We start from the raw sequence: 20,036 nt of genomic DNA, 5'->3' as shown, positions 1-20,036 counted from the left end.
TAAGGGGAAATAAACTTGATGCGCAGTGCAACTGTTTGTACACTGGTTGTCTTTTTTTGTGTGTGTGACACTTCTTGATGTGAAAACACTTTAGACATGTTAGGTAAGACATTAACCTTGCATGACATCCACTGCCGTGTTTGTGAAACTTTTATTTTATTTGTGAAAATGCTAAAGGGGAGATTTCACTGTTTATGTTTTATACCCAGACCTCATTAGAACAGGTCTGGATCCAAAACTACTGTACCTAAAACCACAAATCAGAGAGTGTGTTTTTTACGAATCTCCAGGGTCTGTAGATTAATCTAGTTCAGATTTGAGAAGTCTAGGTACAGTGGTTTTGGATCCAGACTTGTTCCAAAGTGGTCTATATGCTGAGAAAACGTTGAAATGTGCCTTTATTCCATTTTCACAAATATAATAAAGGGTTTCACAAATCAGAGACTGTGTTTTTATGAAGCTTCAAGGTATGTAGGATAATCTAGTCCAGATTGCAGAAGTCTAGGTACAGTGGTTTTGGATCCAGACCTGTTCTAATGAGGTCTGGGTATAAAACAAAAACGGTGAAATCTCCCCTTTAGCATTTGATCATTTTCACAAATACAATAAAAGTTTCACAGATACAGCAGTGGATGTCATGCAGGGTTAATGTCTTACATAACCGGTGTACAAACAGTCGCACTGCGCATCAAGTTTGTTTCCCCTCAAGTGTCGAATCGGAGGCTAACTTCAGCGTCGTCCGCCACGACCCTCACCCCTCTCCATCTCCAGCTACCATCTGTCAATCGCTCCTATGTTTACTGACTGTAGACAAGCGCACACCACAAGTTAAACAAACTCGAGATAAGTGCGTTTAATGATTGAATCTCGGCTGTAGTCATCGAGACAATTACCGCGTTAATCTTTGACAGCCCTCGTTAGAATACAAGTGACAGTGTAGGAGTGGTGAAAGGATGTTGAAGACCACTCCTCCTGTGAAGGAACGAGCGTAACAAACCGAGAAGAAGTCACTTGTCTCCTGCTGTCGCGAAATGCTTCTCCTCCTGATCTTTGGGAGTCTGCTTCTCCCTCAAGGCAAGTGTGTTTTTTCTTTCTTCTTCTTTTATCTGTTTGAAAAGTAATCTGATTCGAAAGGGATCTTTTCCTTTTGTCAAAGTTGCTTGTGACACGAGGCAATTAAATATTTACAATATTTACCAAAAAAACAACAAAAAGACACTACTACAGCAATCAGAATGAGAAAATGTCTATTTGTTGATTGAGAAAATGTCTTTCGACATGCACTCTGGACAACACGAACGCTGCCTCACAAAGGTCCACACCCATTGCGATTTGAGCCGGGACCTTAAAGGGACACTGTGTAGCATTGATGGGTTTATATGACCCCTTTTTCATACATATTTTATGCTCCTGCATTTTATAGTCGCTGTATAATAGGTTTCGTTTAATTTTCGTGTAAAATAACATGTTCACGGGCCGCTGTTGCATTGCCTTTGGCCGTTTCTCAATTTCCATAGTTGTGCGTACTTGTCCGTACTTGCGTACTCCCGTTCTCGCTCCGCCCATTTTACCATGTATGCATCGGGTGGTGACTTGAGCGTACTTGGGAAAGCCATATATCCCAGAATGCATTTCGGCTGAACATAGCAGGATAAAATAGGGGAGACTGGGGTTAAGTTGAGCCACCCCTTGTTGCTAGGCAGGGACGGCGCTACACCGGGGCTAGGGGGGGGCTATAGCCCCGTCAAAAATCTGTGTAGCCCCAATTAAGCCCTTCAAGCATTTTATTTTATATTTTATAAAATATATAATATAGAAATGTATAAATTCTTTAAGTTAAAAAACATTTAAAAAGTTCACAAGCAGCCATTCTGTTCCAATCCAATCCCCGCTTGCGTGTTTGTGCTGCGCCTGTACCCCATTGATTAGTGTACCTGTGTGTGTGTGTGTGTGTGTGTGTGTGTGTGTGTGTGTGTGTGTGTGTGTGTGTGTGTGTGTGTGTGTGTGTGAGTGAGGGGACAAGGTCAGGTTGCATTGCCTTTGGCCGTTCCCGGGGGGGAGTTTCACGCCTTAGGCTGTTTGCACTTCTTAGCTATTTTGTTGAATATTCTTTGGCCAAATTCAATTAAAACTACTTGTATATCGAACATGCTCGTGCTAGGGATGGGACTTTTGTGTCGACAAATCGATCGACAATGGACACGTGCGCACCTCGACAAAAAAATAAAATTAAAAAAGTTGAAGTGTTGAAGTTCACGACCAACGAGGTTAAAGAAGCTGTGCATGAAAAGGTGAGCCTGCTGTCCACGCTCCCTGCGCTCTCACATGACGAGTCACAGCTTGTTTTTGTGAATGAAATAGGTGAGGGGTAACTATGGAGCTCCGGCCGCTGTCCGTGGTGCTCAAAGGCTGCTCTGTAGGAGCAACATTGATCATGTGACCAAATATTTAAGAGGAAGGCATCATTTCATGGAGTCTGTGAAGGTAAGAACCACATGGGTAAAGTGGTTAGCCATTTATTTCCAAAAAAACATTTTTCACTCTTGAAAGTGAATTTATAGTCTATCATACATTTCATTAGAATTGTGTTTGGACCAAAATAGATCATTTTCAATGTGTTTCATTCAAACAAATCAAGCGTCACATTACTTGTAGCGGAAGTCCCGCCTCCACTCTCTCCACTTCGTCTGCCACGGCCGCGGTAGCTCGCCCTCTCCCTCGCCGGCTTCTGACAGCTCTACCGCGGCCACGAAGAGCTGTCCCTCGCCCTCTCCCTCTCCCTCTCGTTGTCTGAATAAATACTAGAACCTCATCTGCTGACACGGAGAAAGACGACGAGGACGACATTTGACCGCCTGAGGATACCGTAGCGCTCAGGGAAGGGAGGGGGTGAGCAGAGGAGCAGTTCGTTGTCGGAACTTTCAGCCTCTCCTCTAGATGTCACTATAAACCACGTACTTCACCTTTAATTTCATACTGTTTCAACATAACGGCAGATATCAACAAAACTTCACCTGTAGTAAGTAGCTGCCTACCATTGGCAACTACTACAGCAATCAGAATGGGAAAATGTCTATTTGTTGATTGAGAAAATGTCTTTCGAAAACGAATATCCAGCGAATATCAAACTTCCTGCTAACTTATGCACGCTGTGTTGTCATTATCATTTTCTGACAATAGCTTACTGAGAGGAAAAAAGGATATTTTCTTGGCCAGGTCACCCTTGTGAAAGAGATCTTGATCTGGAGTCTTTTATCTGGTCAAATAAAGATAAAATTAGCAGTAACATTTATTTTTTATTTTTGTTTGTTTCATCAGGCTTTGCCTTGAAATGTTACGAGTGCTTACCCTCACTCTCAGGAGCCTGCAAAGACACACCAAAGGACTGTCCATCACTGGCTCAGTGTTCAGCAATGAGAGTCATTACATACAGAGGTATGGCATTTTGAGGTGCATTGTTATTGTTGTGAAGATGAACACTAACACTTGTTTTTTTGGTGCAGGTTCTACTATACTTTCTGACATCAATATGAAAACCTGTGGTGGGGCTGAGAACTGTGTCAATGGCTCGATCAACTTTGGAGTCACCAAAACCGTGCTTTCCACCAAGTGTTGCGCCTCTGAGTTGTGCAACAGTCAACCTGCCATTGGTAACCTAATTTAATATTGATGACTTAATATAAATATTGTTTCGTGTCTGCACGAAGACAAGCTTTTTGTTTGTATGTGCAAAAACAGTCACAGTTATGTCACAATGACACAAAGTATGCATGTCCTGTGTGGAATCACAACCTGAGAAAAGATGTTTGGAGTTAATATTATATGCTATATAATATGCAAGTGTATACATGTCTTAAATAAGCTGTGTGGACTTTAACAGGCTTTTTGAGGATTAGTTGTGATAGTTAAGGCCACACAAGGAACACGAGACAGCATTTGCTGGTTAGGGTTACAGTTTGAGATAATGCTTTGTTTCGGCTTTTCAAATGAATAGAAGTCAACGTATTGTCCGAAGAAGAATAGCTGTGCAAACCTGCAGAGGTGGAAAGTAACTAAATACATTTACTCAAGTTACTGTATTAAATACTTTTTCTGTGTATTTTGTATTTTTTAAGTACAATTTAAAATCAGGATGTTATATTTTACTTGAGTACGTATTGACTCAAGTATTGTACTTTGTTACTTTATAAATCCTATCCGTTACTGAGTAAAAATAAAAATTCAGCACAATGAAGACCTACAGGGGGAAAATATACACCAGAACCAGACGAATGATGATGTGATTAGCAGCAGCGCTGGCGCGTGAACATAGAGGGCACACGCCAAAAGTGACGTAATATCCTGTGTCGCGCCGGGCGCGTGAGCTCCAAAATAGTTTGGCATTTCTGACCCCTTGTCATATTTCTACTACCCTCACACCCCACGCAAAGTAGTACATTTCAAATGAACTACTTTTTACTTCTACTTGAGTACATTTTCAGATGACTACTTTTACTTCTACTGGAGTAATATTTCGTCAAAGTATTGGTACTTTTACTTGAGTACAATATTTTAGTACTTTTTCCACCTCTACAAACCTGATATATAAATATCATATATAAATCAATTCCCCCTTATACACATTAATAATTTACAGTATATGTTCAATGTTACAGAACCCCAGACAAACACTCCCAATGGAAGAAATTGCTACTACTGTGATGGACAATCATGCACTAGAAGCCTAAACTGTGAGGGGAACGAGGACTACTGCGTATCGACAGCAGGTAACAGGCCTACGTTTTACTCATTGTACTCTGTCCATCACATTTGTTTAAGTCACTCTAGAAGTTGTATTCTCGTTATTTCAGTGAAGATAGGAGATACATCGGTGACCGTGAAGGGCTGTGCTTCCCAAGTCATGTGCGCAATGAAGGACAATCCACAGATAGAAGCGGCCCTTGGATCCGAACTGAGGTGCTGCCAGGGCAACTACTGCAACAGTGCCAATGCTGCTGGTGCTGGCCTTGTGATCCTGGTGGCACCACTGATCTCTCTGCTCTTTTTCTCTTAAAGCTCTATGAAAGCAAATGCAGTTTCTTCTTCTTCTTGATCGTCCTCTTCACAAATGATGCTAGAAAGTAGTGGCTGAGACTGTGTAGGAAAGAATTATGAATGAAGTAAGGACTGAAACGAGACTCTCTCCCGTCTTCTATTTAGGATTGTCTAAAAGGATATGGCTTAATGACGCACTGGAGCCATAGTTAGTTGGGGTAACAGCGTCTGCTCCTTCACTCCTGCCTTTGGTCTGCTCGTTCGCTGAGGTGTCTTCTCTTGCCTCAGTGCAACCTTTGTGTGATGAATAAGAAACAAGTTGATTTAGCAGCAAAGTATAATAACGTACTATTGTTAACTTGCAACCTTTATAGTCTGAGATATGAAAGTATTATATCTGGTCGGGGAATTAAAGGTCAAAGGTCAGAGAACCAAACATGGAGCTGAGTTTTAGGCCCACTGTAGCCAGGAAGTATATTACCTGTGTTATAAATTAGATAAGAACCTGGGGGATGGAGACAATGGTCAGGCCAAAGATGTTTAGATCTGAACCCGAGAGAGATACAATCTGATTTACATCCGTGCTCTGTTTTTTGGTAATTTTGTAACTTTGTAATCACAAAATAAAGCTTGTTGCCTCGCGAGGCTGAATCTTCACTTCTGCCTGCATGGTCCTCATTTTCATATGATATGAAACATAACATACAACATAACATATGATGAATAAAAGGAGTTATTGATCTGTTTTCTGAAATTTCTCTTTCAACCAGGTCACAGTTCTCCAAAAATGATTAAATCAGTTGCATATTAACATAAAGATTTCATAAACCTTTTTGCTTTTAAAAGATAAGAGAGGGAAACTTTCCTTTTTAGGCAAGATATGACGATGAGCTCTGCATATTTATATTTGGTACATGTTTACACAGAGTAACATACTAACTAAACAGCTTAATGTTTTGCTTCAAATTTTTTTTATTATAGGCAGATCAGATCGAACTAATTCACCAATGCTTATTTTACAGCTGTGAGGAAACATGGGGAGGAAGGTGGGGATTTTTAGGGGAAACAGCACCATCTAGTGGACAGACAGCAGGAAAAAGCCAAAGGAAATCTGTTGACAACACAATACATATTATCTATACTGAATATGTATAAACTTTTTTTTAAGAAGTATATATGTAGTAGAGAGGTTTGCACTATTAATTTAAAAGGTTTGATATTTTGAGAAATATCAAACAATTCCAGCAAAGATAAAAACATCAATACCATTGTTATATCTCTTGAGAAAATGTGAGACAGATGGTTCTTTATTGTTTGCTCTTGGTTTTACAGAAGCACAAAAAAGGCATTAACCGAATAAGGCAACATGCAGCTGTGCAGAAGTAAATACATGTAACTTCTTTTAAACAACAAGATCAAATTATTCTTGAATATATTGGGTATAATGGCCCTGCGATGGACTGATGAACTGTCCAGGGTCAAGCTGAGATTGGTGCATAATAATCAGCGCTCATCACATGTGTGGAATAATACAATTCATCATTAGATTTGTTGCTGGCTTTGACAACAAACCAAAGACATGCATTTCATTTGTTTCAGAGGTTTCCATAGACACTGAGGTCTGCAGTGTTCATGTAATCATCCCCATCATCGAGGTCCTGTGAGAGATGAGAGTCGTTATTGTGCCAGTGTATCACACGGAAATTCTCACAGGAAATCATTGACAAATTATGAATACCTGTATGTAATGGCAGGGCTTTGGTTGGCTGAGGTCAAGTCAAAACATCAGCAATAATACACAGTTGGAGAAAAAGAAGAGTAAGTAAAACAATGCTGTTTTACAAAATAATACAATATATGATATATTTCATTTAGGTCGAAGAGGAGTGAGACAAATACCTTTTGGGGGATGGGAAACGAGGCTTGGAAACTCTCTGGTCTGTGCAGACAGTCTTTACGTTATTTAACCTATGGATTAAGACTTTTGTCACTTTACAGTTGGTGAAACAAAGCTTAGCTAAGTAAAAGGAGCTGTATGCAGGATTTAGTGGCATCTGCTGGTTAAAGTTGTATATTGCAATCAACTGAAATACCCTTCATCTCAACACTCCTCATTTGAGAGATGAAAAATAAAACACAGACATTAAAACAATACAATATTTTATTTGGATTAACAGCGTGTTCATTGTCAGTCTTGTTCAGCTAAAGTTAACACCACAAGGTTCTATGTGAAAAACAATGACAGAGAGGACAGGTGAACTTCCACCGTCCATCGTTAATAGGGGGAGCAGAACAATAAATAGCAGCAGGCAGCAGAGGGCGCTCCACTCCCAATCCCCTTTTTTAAGGCGTAATCCCTGCCACTAAATTGAATGTGAAAAAAGATGGTAATGAAGAAGAAATCTGAAGACTAACTTTGAAAAACACATTGTCACGTAATATATATATATATGTGCCTGTGTTTTATTTTTTAATGATATATTTTTGCAATGCCAATACAACTTTTTCTACAGTGCCAAATGTCATTTTCAATGCCAAAACTTAATGTCTGTTGATCTGGCTCCATAGAGTCCTTGGAAAATAAATGTACTTATTTAGATTACAAACACTTGATTGGTTAAAGTGTAATTTAACTGTGAATGCCAAAGTGTCAACTGTGGAAAAACGACTGTATCAGTGGAGGATAAAAAGTTCAATGGATGTTTGTCATCTCCAGACAGAAAAAGTGGAACAGAAACTATGCAAATGTTGTCAGATGTCTAAATAAAAACACAGATCTTATCAAAGGAAGCAAACCCTAAACAGATGTGCACAGTTGATCAGATAATTTTTTTTCATTTTAATGAGAAAAAGCATCCTCTTGCCTTTGTTCGGAGTGAACGCGACCTGGGCCACCAGAATGAATCCTAAAATGTACACACATTAAATTACTCATAAAACAACACTCTTATTTCAGGGAAAGGGAAATAAAGAGGACAAAGCTCACTTCTTACCTGCGAGACAGTCGGGACAGGCGGTTCCACATGCTTATATGGTATGGAGAACATCATGTTATGATAATGACTTTGAACTGATGTCATGTGATATCAGTGTAACACACATTATACCTTTACCTGCCATCTCGACTTTGGAGTTCTGCAATGCGCCTCCTTGGAGAGAGTGAAGAGAAAATAATGTTGTTTAATTAAGGAGCGACGACACAAATGAGTTACCTTTGGCCCCTTCACACTGTCTGACTTGCAACACTCACTTGTATTTCTTCACTATGAAAACGCAGACGACGGCAAAGATCACAGCGATACTGATCCCCACCACAGCAGGAATGATGATGTGCTTATAGTTCACTGCACCTGGAAATTGACATGACTTGTGTCTTGTATGAAACAAACAACAACAACGCCTTAAACATTCTCAGAAAAGTGAAAAAGATCTTACGTTTTAAATAAAGCCTTTGTTTTGCAGATGATGTCTTCCCTCTGTGAAATTCAGCCGTGCAGGTGATGTCACTGTGGTCGTCCTTCTCCTCGGGGATGAACGTCAGGATGGAGCGTTTCTCCCAAAGGCCACGTTGGGTTTCTGTGTGAAGCTCGATGGCTCCGTCCTCTGTGCTCCGACTCCATGTGAGTGAAGGTTGATGGGACGGACAGGTGTGTTTGACTGAGCAGGTGACAGTGTGGACACGTCCCTCAGTGGCTGTTTCTTTGGAAACCAGTGTAGGCTTTGGAGGATCAGCTGTAAATGGAAAAAAAAGCACATGTAAAAAGGTAGACTGACAGTGCAGATTTATGAAATCTCAGAGAGTTAGTGACATACTCAGTATATTCAACCTGACACAGTTGTCCACGAAGGAGTACTTGTCTTTGGTGGATCTATCACCCTCGTATTGTAGTAGTTCAACTCGGAAACAGAAAGGGCCGTGGTCATGGTTTCTAATTTTAGTCATTTCCAGGGTGCAATTTTTCTGACCCAAATTCCCCAACAGCTTCGTGCGGCCCTTAAAGTTGTCCAAGACCTTCGTATCATCCTTGTAATAGATGAACTTCTCTTTGCTATCGAAAAGATGCCAGATCCCTCTGAGTCTGGAGGCGGGCAGGTCTTCACTGGGATAGTCGAAGGTACAGGGAACCACGACGCATGACGATTCCAAGGCGTCAAGGTTTTTGACAACATCGGCCTTCCATTGTTCACAAAGCACTGGGCTGCAAATGACTGAAAGGTAAAAATAATGTAAGTGAGTGTAAGTGAAGGCTTTTTTTGTCATAATGAGAATAGAGAGGTGTTCAGCTTTGTTACCTGCCAAAAGGAGACAGAAAATAGTCATGTTTCTCTCTCTGTCAATTCTTCAGTTGTTGTAGGTGCAGCACACTATAAGATGTACAAATGAAACGAAGGTAAATAAATAAAAAAAATGAAATAAAAAATAACCACTTGCTCAACACAGTACTGAACTGTTGTATGCAAATTACAGTGCAGTCTAGAAAGCGGAACTTCATCAAATGGTTCCAAACTTTTCGTGCAAATACTATTTATTCGCACATAAAATAACAATTAAATGACAAAATGACAAACCAGCAAATACAGATTTCAGCATCAGTTCGACAATATTAACTCAAAAATAGTGATATCAAAAGTAGTGAAGTATGAGATTTGCTGGTGGGTGAATTTCTGATTTTTGGGGGGAATGTGTTCTAGATTTATAGTTTTAAGAGGAGATACATGTCTTAAATAACAGCAAAGTAAAAAAAAAAAAATGTTAAAAAAAATGTGTGGTTTGTTTGGTTATCTGACAAAATCAGAGTCTCAAATCGAATTTTCCTTCACTAAATCATTGCGGATCCAAGAAATATTTTAGAAAAATTCTAAATAAAATTTCACATTTCATTATATATATTATAGCACAACCAGTATCTTTCTTACCTGGTAAAGCTGCTGTCTGGCTGCTCAGAGACGACTGTCTGTTAAAACCCCCTCCTTCAGAATGATGACATGTGCTGTGCAAGTTAGGGACCGGGACTCTAGTGTCTACAGGAAAAAAAACTGCAGTTCAGGGCGAGGCAGGGCGAGTTGTCTTTCAACTGGAAGGTTGTGGGTTTAATTCCTGGCACTGCTCGTCTGTATGCGTCTTTGAGCAAGACACTTAATCCCATGTTGATGCATGTGAACGTGTGAATGGCAAAACTGTAGTGTAAAGCAGCTCATCAAGACTAGATAATCTCTATATAAATACAGACCATTACCAACTCTTCTTCTTTTGATTTTATTTGGTAGTAACGAGTAACAAACACCATTTACCAGCTAACCTGCTAATTGTGGAAGCGTCCAGAACAGCGTTACTTGTGTAACTTATGTCCCAGCTTTCTTTCTGTGTGTGGCATTAGAAAAAAGTTTATTTTGTATGATGTATGAGTTTTTGTTCTTTCATATGTTTGTAAGGGTTCAGCTGATTTTTCGTTGTTTTTGTCCCAATTTTTTCCTGAAATGGGTTTTTGTATTTGAAACCAACAGTATCATTTCCACAAGTCTGTTCACGAATCATTATGTGAACAATAAAAAGGACTTTAGTTTCATTTTAAGTTAAAACCAAAGTCCAGGCTCACATTGAAAGTAGGTATAAATTACAACTTTATTTGACAATCAAAGCATGTTTGTTCATGGAGAAAATAATAGTAATCCCCTCAGCTATATAATCAGTATCCTCGTGTCAATAAAACTTAGATATATACCGTTGTTTGGATTGTAAGGGCTTTTTAAAATGTATTAATGTAAAAAGGAGGAATAAAAATAACTAAACCTTTCAAATAAAGACATTATATTATTTTGTTTTGAAAGACATGGAGAGGAAATATCAGGATGAAGTGAATTGTGACGCTATGTACTTCACCGTCACTGCCTCACTGCTCTCACCCACACGGTTTTCTTTTTTTATAGATGTGTAGGGTAACTTTCATTTCCCCTGCTCTTCAGGTCTTTATGCACTAAGTGTGTGGTCCAGTGCACACATGATTTCCACAGAAATTTAGGTAAAATTTTCGACAAATGTAGACGGAATCTTTCATGTGGCAGTTTATTGGGTCCTTCTGGTTTATTTAAATTATGGTCCATTATTATTATTATTATTATTCATTTATTTGATCTTGTCTTACTTTCTACCATTGTCTATGGTTAAAAAAAATCCATACAGTAGATTTAGTGTGAGAACATGAACCCTGTCAACATTTGTCTCTTAAATATTGTTGCATTTGTAGTAGTTGCCTTTGGCCTAAAATGCTCATTCTTCTTCTTTTTTGCACATATTTATTTGCTCTGAAATAACAGTGACACAATCTCAGAGCATTGTCAAAGAGAAAACTGACAAGTTTTTTTTGGTAAAATGAAAACAAATCATTGAGACCAACTTCAATTCAACACAACCATTTTTTTTCTCCTTTTGGCAGGAAACAAAGCCAGACACCTCTTTTCTTTCCTTGTTATTACAATAAGACTTCCAAGACTTCAGTCACTTGCATTTTTTTTTTGTTTTTCAGCCATTTTCAAACCCTGGGCACACGTTTTCGGTCACTATGGGTTTGAAATGAAGGAAAAGTCTGGATTTGACCCACAATCCTCACTGTGGGACCTGAAAATAATTAGTTCTTGCTTTAATCATAGTTTCACATGAGTATGTTTATCTTTTTTTCTCTTTAACGTGTCTTCATACATGTGAATCCCCCCCAGTGATTGTCCGTCTAATCAATATGAAGGAGTGAATACATGAGATTGGTTAATCAGCTGTGTTTAACTATGTATTGTTCTCGCTGCCGTTTGATCAATGGAGACATGAGATTAATTGTTGCTTTGATGACAGACGAGGTCGACCCTCCGGTCTGTCCTGCACGGTTGTCCTTTAAATGGAGGAGCACGGCACCTTTGGTTCAGACTGGAAACTCCAGCAGATAAACCAGCAGCAAGGAGCAGCACTGCAGAGGCCTAATCTACCAAACAGGTAAGACTAAATGCATGGATTATTTGAAGTATCTTAACTGTGTTGTTGATATTTCTGTCGGACATTAATTTTTTTTTTAAATGACAGATTTCCTGTTGGCATATCTTAAACCTCCACATCATCCTGCCATGGGTAACTCATCATCTACCGGCTTCAACATGCCTGCGGCGAAGAGACGGTCCCTGGGACGTCAGAAAGAAGACACAGTGAAGCTGGAGGACTTTATGACACAGTGCGAAGAGGATTTCTGGAGAGTTAAAGCAAAACAACGCTCGTCTGTGAAAAAGATCCACTTCATCCGCAACGTCAGTTACGTTGATTTAAACGTGCAGGAGACGTGCGATGGTTTTTATCCCAACAGCGGCGAAATGCTGAACCTGGCTTTCATTGGAGATTAGGAGACATGAGAGACTGAAATATTTGAGGTCAATCATGCCTCAGCTCAGAGGGAGGGAGGATGGTCTCTGCATGGTGTGAAGTTTGAAGGGGCCACACAGCAAATTGTCTCTGATGTGTTGCCTCTGCAACCCCTGCAGGTTTTTCAACATTTCCTCTCTCGCCACGAGACTGAAGGTGTGAACTTGCGCGTCAAAAATATGAACCGAATACGAGTCAGGTTTTCACTCAGTGCAGCTCACGGGGCAAAAACTTTAGCTGTCGACTGAGACAAGGACATCCTCTCTTCACAGCTCTCTGTCCATGGTGCACTCAGTGTGAGGTACAGTAAAGATCATTTTCCCTGGAGGAATTTTAATTAGCTGATCTCTGTGATCTTTTTTTTTTTTTTTTTCCATTGTTTTCAGTCAGCACTTGCTGTCTCGATAAATGATCCATCTTTGTACAAACCTGCAACTTAAATCAATGTAATCGCTTGTAAAGAAAATGATGTTTGTAGCTACGATTTATCAGCACATTCAAAAAATACATTCAAATATTCCAGCTGACACCGTTTTGACTCTTGATTGTATTTGTTGCTCACTGGGTCATGGGTTGTGTTCTTCTCTTAGTTGTGGGCACTTTTTTTTTTTTTTTTTTTATAAGAATAATTACAGTATGTTCACACACATCCTTTGCAAATACTGACAAAAAATATGTTGTTAAAGCCCCAGAGTGTTGAAACACAGGGAAGTAATATGATAACATCTTATTTATTTATTTAGTAATCACATAATAGCATAGTGAAAACCTGGATGTGTCTTTGAAAATAACATAGTATCACTGTAATATTACTCATATTCAGTTTAATTGACCTTCCTATTACACAATTATTATCATCTTGTTACCGTGCTGTAATGTCAAATGTTTCCATTCTATCATAAACATTAAAGACTGTGAAGCAAATTAGGTCACAATACATTATTTCCACAGCCTCACATTGTTTATTCCTTATTAAATATTATTGGTAAACTCTGGGTGCTGATCCTGGAGAGGAGATTGATAAGTCTTTGTGAAGTGAATAAAACGCTTCACATAAAATAGGAGAAGTCTTGATAACTAAAATAGTCCAATTCCTGTTTGCTGAAGAAGGAAGTGAGGGATACTGGCTGGAAGGTTGTCAAACGAAGCTTGATCTCAGATGCATAACAAAGATTTATTTTCTTATTTATTTGTACCCCAACCACACACACACAATCCATTTCGTGACAGTCAATAAATAAAGGGCTTTTGTACTACTAATGAAAATAGTTGAAAACATGAGACCCATTGAGAAAAAAATAAAGGAATACTGACAATATGAATCACGGGAATAGACTTCCCTAATGTATTTGTAGTGAGACAAAAGTCCGATTTTTTTGTCGTACACAGTAGATGAGTAGTGGAATGGAAAATGGACCCATCATCCAACATCAGAGGAAAACAACAGCTGCATCACACAAACCTTGAAATATCTGTCACATTATTTGCAGGTCTGAGCTCGACAGGAAGAGATGGATGCTTTGAAGTGGCCTCTGTTCTTTGTGTGGCTTTGCATCAATGGTATGGTCCAATGTCTTTGCTGATTAATCTCTTACTGATTACAAACATACAATTGTTATTTTTGTTTATAATGTCTTGGAAGAATCCACACAGCAGGTCTCCAGGCAGAACACAGTATACTCGGCTCTTTTTGGTTCCACTCCATCACAGATTTCTTTATATTTTATCACAGTTGTTCAAATTGAACCTTCCTCTTGGTCCATTACGTTGCCCTCAACGGTGAAAGGGCTGATTGGATCGTGTGTGGTGATTCCCTGCACGTTTAACTACCCGGATCACAAAGGGAAGGCTACCAAATTCACTGGGATTTGGACCAACCAGCAATCGACAACAAGCCACTTCATTTATCACCCGGTTGCGTCGAAAGTTCTGCAGCAGTATCAGAACAGGACAGCGCTGCTCGGAGATGCCGCGCACAAGAACTGCACACTGAAGATTGATCCTCTTCAGCAAAGTGACCAAGGGCCTTTTTATTTCAGGGTGGAAATGGCTAACTTTAACAACTACACTTACAAAGACAAAGTCTCCATCACAGTTTTTGGTAAGTTCTATTGTCATCATGAAATGAATTGTTTTATTTTTACTTGTATTGACCAGTGGTCAACAAAATGTTTACTCTTCCTTTCTGTGCATAAGTGAAAGACTTCTTTATCTTGAGCTGGAATGTTACGTTTAACATTTAAATGTTAATATCGTTATTATATTCATCAGGAATTTATACATCTCTGGTTTATTATTAGCGTATGTATTCGTTTTGTACAGTTTCTAACTATAATCCTAAAAGCAGAGTTCTGTTGGTTACATTTTCTGAATTTAAGCATCTATCCTTTCTCTGGTTTGCTGAAGTTTGCTTAAAAGAAAAAAGAAAATTGAAAAAATTTATTTTATTTATTATTTATTTTATTAAATTATTTCAGTTTTACTTCTGTAGACAATGACGGGGCAGTTCCTCCATATTGTAAACAACGATACTTACAGAACAGATCAAAAAGGCTGTTCTGTCAGCGTTATTTAGTGTCCCAAAAGTCAAAACTGAAAACTTTTGAGTATATATGAACAGGATATAGAGGTTATAGAGTCATGAGGGCAGAATAAAACAACTGAATGCTCTCAGTTCTTGTGACTGTGAATGTTCTTTAGTCATCCAGGTCTGAGCCATCCAGCTACACTTCACACCTCTCGTCCTAGTGCGTGTCTCTCAGCTGACCCTATAATGACCCTCATTCACACCTCAGATGAAACTAACAACCTGAAACTGTAGGCTTTCGATTCTTTTTATAGTCAACTCTAATGCTTCCTTCCTTTTGAAAAGAACTCATGAATCCATAAAGCGAAATACAACGTGGACACAGGACACATCAACTGTTTTTGCAGCATGTCATAACCTCTGTATATTTTCATAGGTGCTCTAAATATTGCTCTCTCGGTGGAAGAGGTCACAGAGGGTCAGACTGCGCTGGCCTCCTGCTCTGTGTCTCCCTCCTGTCCCACCTCTCCTCCTGTCTTCAGCTGGAGTCACCCTGGAGAGGCATATTTCCACTCGATGCAGTTTGAAGATGGCCAGTGGAAAGCGACTGCGACTCTGACCTTTTACCCTACCAAAGCTGACCACAACAAGCCGTTACTGTGCACTGTGCGGTACGATGGAGGGCGGCAGCAGGAAACGACCAAGCTCCTCAAAGTGAAGCGTAAGCAGCGCTGTGGCATTTCTCACTAAAAAAGGAACTAGGTAGAAGTATTTAGCAAATTTATCATATATTTCTTTTTTTTGCTGACAAAGTGCTGTCAGATAATAATTAGCTTATTATCACTCTCATTTGTATTAACTCCTATCTGCTTTCTCCAATGACAGAGGGAGAATAATAATAATAATGCATTATATTTGGAGGTGCCTTTCATGACACTCAAGGTCACCTTACAACAACAAAATAATAATAACAATAATAACACTCTAAGTAGAGAGTTAGAGAGTTAGAGGGAGTAGGCCTGTTTAAAAATGTGGGTTTTCAGATGGGATTGAAGATGGGGAATGAAACAATGTTCCTGATGCGAGTTCCAGAGGCGGGAGGCAGAGCGGCTGAAGGCTCTGGCCCCCATGGTGGTCAGACGGGCAGGAGGCGCAATGAGGCTGATAGATGAGCCAGATCTGAGTGTCCGGGAAGGGGTGTTGATGTGAAGAAGGTCAGAGAGGTGTGAAGCAGAATTTTGAAATAGATTCGGAGTTTAACCGGAAGCCAGTGAAGCTGTTGCAGAACAGGTGTGATGTGATTGATAGAAGGGATCCCGGTGATGATGCGGGCGGCAGAGTTCTGATCCAACAGGAGTTTATTGATGGACTTGTGGACTTCAATAAGAAGGGAGTTACAATAGTCAAAGCGGGATGTGACCAGGGTGTGGACCAGGATGGCAGTGGAGTTGGGAGTAAGGAATGGGCGGAGACGGTACGATATACGAGAATAGGATGATGTACAAGACAACTTGGAAATATGGGCCAAACCCTGTCTTTGATATAAATGGCAGTGTAAATGTATTCTGTATACATAAATGTTCCCTGAAAGCAGTCGTGTACAACACTGAGTACAAGTGCTTCGCTTATAGGAGTGGTGAAAGTCCTACCAGCTTTGTCAAGGGTTGGTGTGAACAACACACGATCACTTAATTGCGTGTTTCCCCGCAGATGCACCGGTGAACGTGATGGTTGAGTACAAGTCGGACGTAAAGGAAGGTGAAGCTGTGCGGCTGAAATGTTCCAGTGATGCTCACCCTCCGGCCAACAGCTATGAGTGGTACAACGAGACCGGCGTTCAGATGCATCAGGGAAACACGTACACGATACCAAACGTCTCCAGAAACATGGACGCATTTTACTGCACTGCCATCAACACAGTGGGACGAGGGAAATCAAGCCCAGTGCGGCTAAGTGTCTTATGTAAGTGAGCAGTTTGTAAAAAAATATCATGATAAAGATGAACAGTTTTATTTGGCGAACCTCACAACTGCATCATTTGTGTTTATAGATTCCCCTGAGATTAAGACGGCCTCCTCCTGCTCCTCACAGGGCGACGTGGTCAAGTGTATGTGCATTGTGGAGTCCAGGCCTCCCAGCATGGTCCATTTTTTACTTCCTGAAAAAGTCTTTGCAGGCACCGAGATACAGAGACATGGCTCTGTTACCATTGGGACCCTGCAAGCCGACTTTGGATCTTCTGAGGTTGTCCACTGTCTGGCAAACAACACAATAGGCAATGCCGATCTCACACTCTCTTTACCTGCCAATGGTAAGAAAGAGTAAGGAATTTGTAGGGATTAAGTGGCAACTGGTTGTGATGGTCCCCATAAGAATTTGAACTCACCGTTTTGTAGCGTCGATTGGTGATGTGGAGATACGGTTTTGTAAGCAGAAATGGGTGAGGGTTAGGTGTATAATTACATGAGCAACGGTTTACTTTAGTAAAATGTTATAATCAGGTGAGTATAGGCTCATTTTCTCACTGACTTCTATTCAAACTGTGTTTGAAACAAGTGGAGCCTCCCTCTGGTGGCTATTAAGTATAATGTTAGTTTTGGTTTGGCCTCATCCGGCAAAATGGTAGACTAATGCCATGTTTCCACTACATCACATGTGTCAAACATGTGTCATCAGGGGCCAGATGTGGCCCGCCATGTCGTTTTATGTGGCCCGCAAGTGGTTAATTGGTCTTAGAAATCTGTGTTAAAATAGGTCTATGCTGCTTTAAGGCGTGCATTGACCATAAACTACATTTCCCACAATGAATGGCGATTGCGTTACCCGCAAAGTGACGGCACCCCCACTAGATCGCAGTGTATCATTGTATATTCATCATGCGACGAGTGAAATTGAATAAGTAATAAATACAGAAAGTTATTTAGCAATATGTCACGGAGTAGTTACCTTTATTTTACATTATATTTGGTTACATTTATTCTCTATGTCAGTTACATGTGGCCCTTTGAGGGTAACCATTATGCTGATGTGGCCCTCAGTGAAAATGAGTTTGACACCCCTGCACTACATGGTCCCAGCTCGCCTCACCTCGGCTCTACACGGTATTTCCATTACAAAATAGTACCTCCTCCATGTCGGCGGAGTCATGAAACCGCCGTGACTTTGTTTTACACACGACACACACAAACTAGTGACGAAGGACTATTTCTGGGCAGTGAAACTGAATAATTAGAACGAGTTGATTAAAAAGATGAACGGAGCACAGTCTCCGTCTGAAAACAGTCACTGCACTGAAATACAGCGGCAGGGGATCGCAGGCTTTCAGCAGTCGCTAACAAACACCAGACTCCTCTGTTCAATGATGAGATTTTATACATTTCCTTGGTAATTGTTGGAGATCAACCCACGTTTTTAGGATTGTTGAGTATTTTTAACCGATCTACAGTTTGATACAGTACACTTTGATTCTTGTGTCGGACCTCTAGCTCATGTCGGCACTCTGGCCAATCAGTGGCCGGCAGACTGATGACTGACTCAGCTTATTTGGAAACTCGCCAGAGCGGGTACTAAAAAAAGCGACAGGTACCAGGTTCTATCACTAATGGGAATGCAAAATAATGTGCCGTGCCGTGCCAAGGCGAGGCGTGTCGCGCTAGTGGAAAAGGGGTTTGAGTCCAGCTTTTACTGGTGGTAGAGATGCATGGTATGACTTATCTGAAGATTCTTTGCATAAATTAACTGCACGTGGCCTCTGTTTGCACAGGTAAGATGCAGCATCTCTTCATTGCCATCGCCACTGGAGCAGGTGTGGTTTTGATGATACTTTTAATTGCAGTGGTAGCAGTAATAAAATGGTAAGTTCATAAAGAAAATATATATATATTTTTTTTCTTACCCAAGGTAAATTAAAACATTTAAGTTTCCAATGATGATTTTAGCAACAACATTGCTAAATGCGTGACACAGTCGAACCACTTTGACCTTCACTGAAGCAATGCGATGACATGCTTAGTGTTCATTTTTGTGGTTTGCATATCTGGGTTTCACTTGTTTTGCGTAAAGTTTCAATAGATGTTTTTTTTTTTTTGTCTGGATTTTAAATTAAAAGCCCTTATTCTTCCAGTAGGAGATCATCTGGAGATGCACCAACACTTCACATGATGGCAAACAAAGGTGAAGAGCTCTCTGAGCATGCGACAGCAAAAAGGTGAGCATTATTAAACTCAGTTTGGAATAAACAAAGGTTTTCCTTTGCATTTACTTTACTCTGTAATTCTGTTCTCAGAAAAGAGACGCACTATGATGACATGCAGTGCTCTGGCAGTTATAGCGGTGATCATGTGTATGGCAACATGGAGGTGTGTGTGCGACATTTCCTGAGTTCATTCTTTATTTCCATGTATGAGATCAATGACTGTGAGCTTTTTTCTTATCTCCTTCACAGACTGACAACGATGCTATATACGCCAATGTGTGACTGAATGTATTTACCGGGGGCTGCAGTCTCTCTCAGTGTGTTGTCCAGACGACGTGGTTCGAGAAAGTTTGATAGCAAAGAAATGGATAATTATTTTACCTTATGCTTATTTACATATTAGGTTTGATGTCTTAACAGTTATAATATATGTCTGATCAACAGTAATACACTGTGTGCTGAACATTATTCAACTACTCAGTGTTTGTGATGAAGAATAAAATGTTTCAACACAGATCACAGTGCGATGTACATTAATGAACTCCCCAAGCTTCAGCTGTCCGCACTTTAAAGCGGACCTAGACCGGAAGTTCCGGTTACGTATACACCGGTTTTCTCCGGAACAGCAGATCGTCCTGCTCCGGGCACTAGTCCGGGCACATCCGGTTGCGTACATTGAACCGCAGAAGAAGAATAACGTCCGTTGTGGAGGTGTTTCACGAGCGACAGTGTCTTCTGACTCCGGGTCAAAGTCATAAAAGGGACTGCGGTGGGGAGTCGTGACGAAGCTATTTTTAAACACTGTTAAAACAATGTTTTGATAATGAGGAGCAGTGCATCCACCGTTCCAGAGGTGGGAGCTGCGCTTCTGAGAGCGGGTG

General features: G+C 40.2%; 3 protein-coding genes across 3 annotated transcripts; 2 read left to right on the top strand and 1 right to left on the bottom strand.

The window, feature by feature from the left end:
• The first annotated feature begins 747 nt into the window (after window positions 1–747).
• Window positions 748–5,684, top strand: LOC310935041 (urokinase plasminogen activator surface receptor-like). The gene is made up of 5 exons (XM_083898868.1): window positions 748–1,074; window positions 3,319–3,435; window positions 3,504–3,650; window positions 4,656–4,766; window positions 4,851–5,684. The coding sequence occupies exons 1-5, from the start codon at window positions 1,032–1,034 to the stop codon at window positions 5,051–5,053; spliced, it is 621 nt and encodes a 206-aa protein (XP_083754994.1). The 5' UTR covers window positions 748–1,031; the 3' UTR covers window positions 5,054–5,684.
• A 2,596-nt stretch (window positions 5,685–8,280) lies between these two features.
• LOC310933867 (myelin-associated glycoprotein) lies at window positions 8,281–9,355 on the bottom strand (the record flags this gene model as incomplete). Its single annotated transcript, XM_083897438.1, has 4 exons — window positions 8,281–8,384; window positions 8,470–8,766; window positions 8,848–9,243; window positions 9,328–9,355. 4 exons carry the CDS (start codon window positions 9,353–9,355, stop codon window positions 8,281–8,283), a joined length of 825 nt encoding a protein of 274 aa, XP_083753564.1.
• A 4,589-nt stretch (window positions 9,356–13,944) lies between these two features.
• On the top strand, window positions 13,945–19,437 carry LOC310933802 (myelin-associated glycoprotein; the record flags this gene model as incomplete). Its single annotated transcript, XM_083897372.1, has 9 exons — window positions 13,945–13,993; window positions 14,166–14,534; window positions 15,397–15,681; window positions 16,671–16,922; window positions 17,011–17,271; window positions 18,724–18,814; window positions 19,087–19,167; window positions 19,246–19,318; window positions 19,405–19,437. 9 exons carry the CDS (start codon window positions 13,945–13,947, stop codon window positions 19,435–19,437), a joined length of 1,494 nt encoding a protein of 497 aa, XP_083753498.1.
• Between the last annotated feature and the right edge of the window lie 599 nt (window positions 19,438–20,036).

The sequence above is a fragment of the Microchirus variegatus genome, assembly GCF_963457635.1.
Source record: "Microchirus variegatus genome assembly, chromosome: 1".
NCBI classification, from domain to species: domain Eukaryota; kingdom Metazoa; phylum Chordata; class Actinopteri; order Pleuronectiformes; family Soleidae; genus Microchirus; species Microchirus variegatus.
The sequence above is the reverse complement of the archived record's forward strand: the minus strand, read 5'-3'. Positions and strand labels throughout refer to the sequence as shown.

Excerpts from the sequence above, each read along its gene's own strand:
- LOC310935041 (XM_083898868.1), top strand. The coding sequence starts at position 1,032 with ATGCTTCTCCTCCTGATCTTTGGGAGTCTGCTTCTCCCTCAAG. Across the intron at positions 3,436-3,503 it reads GAGAGTCATTACATACAGAG|GTTCTACTATACTTTCTGAC; the intron begins GTATGGCATTTT and ends TTTTTGGTGCAG. Across the intron at positions 3,651-4,655 it reads CAACAGTCAACCTGCCATTG|AACCCCAGACAAACACTCCC; the intron begins GTAACCTAATTT and ends TCAATGTTACAG.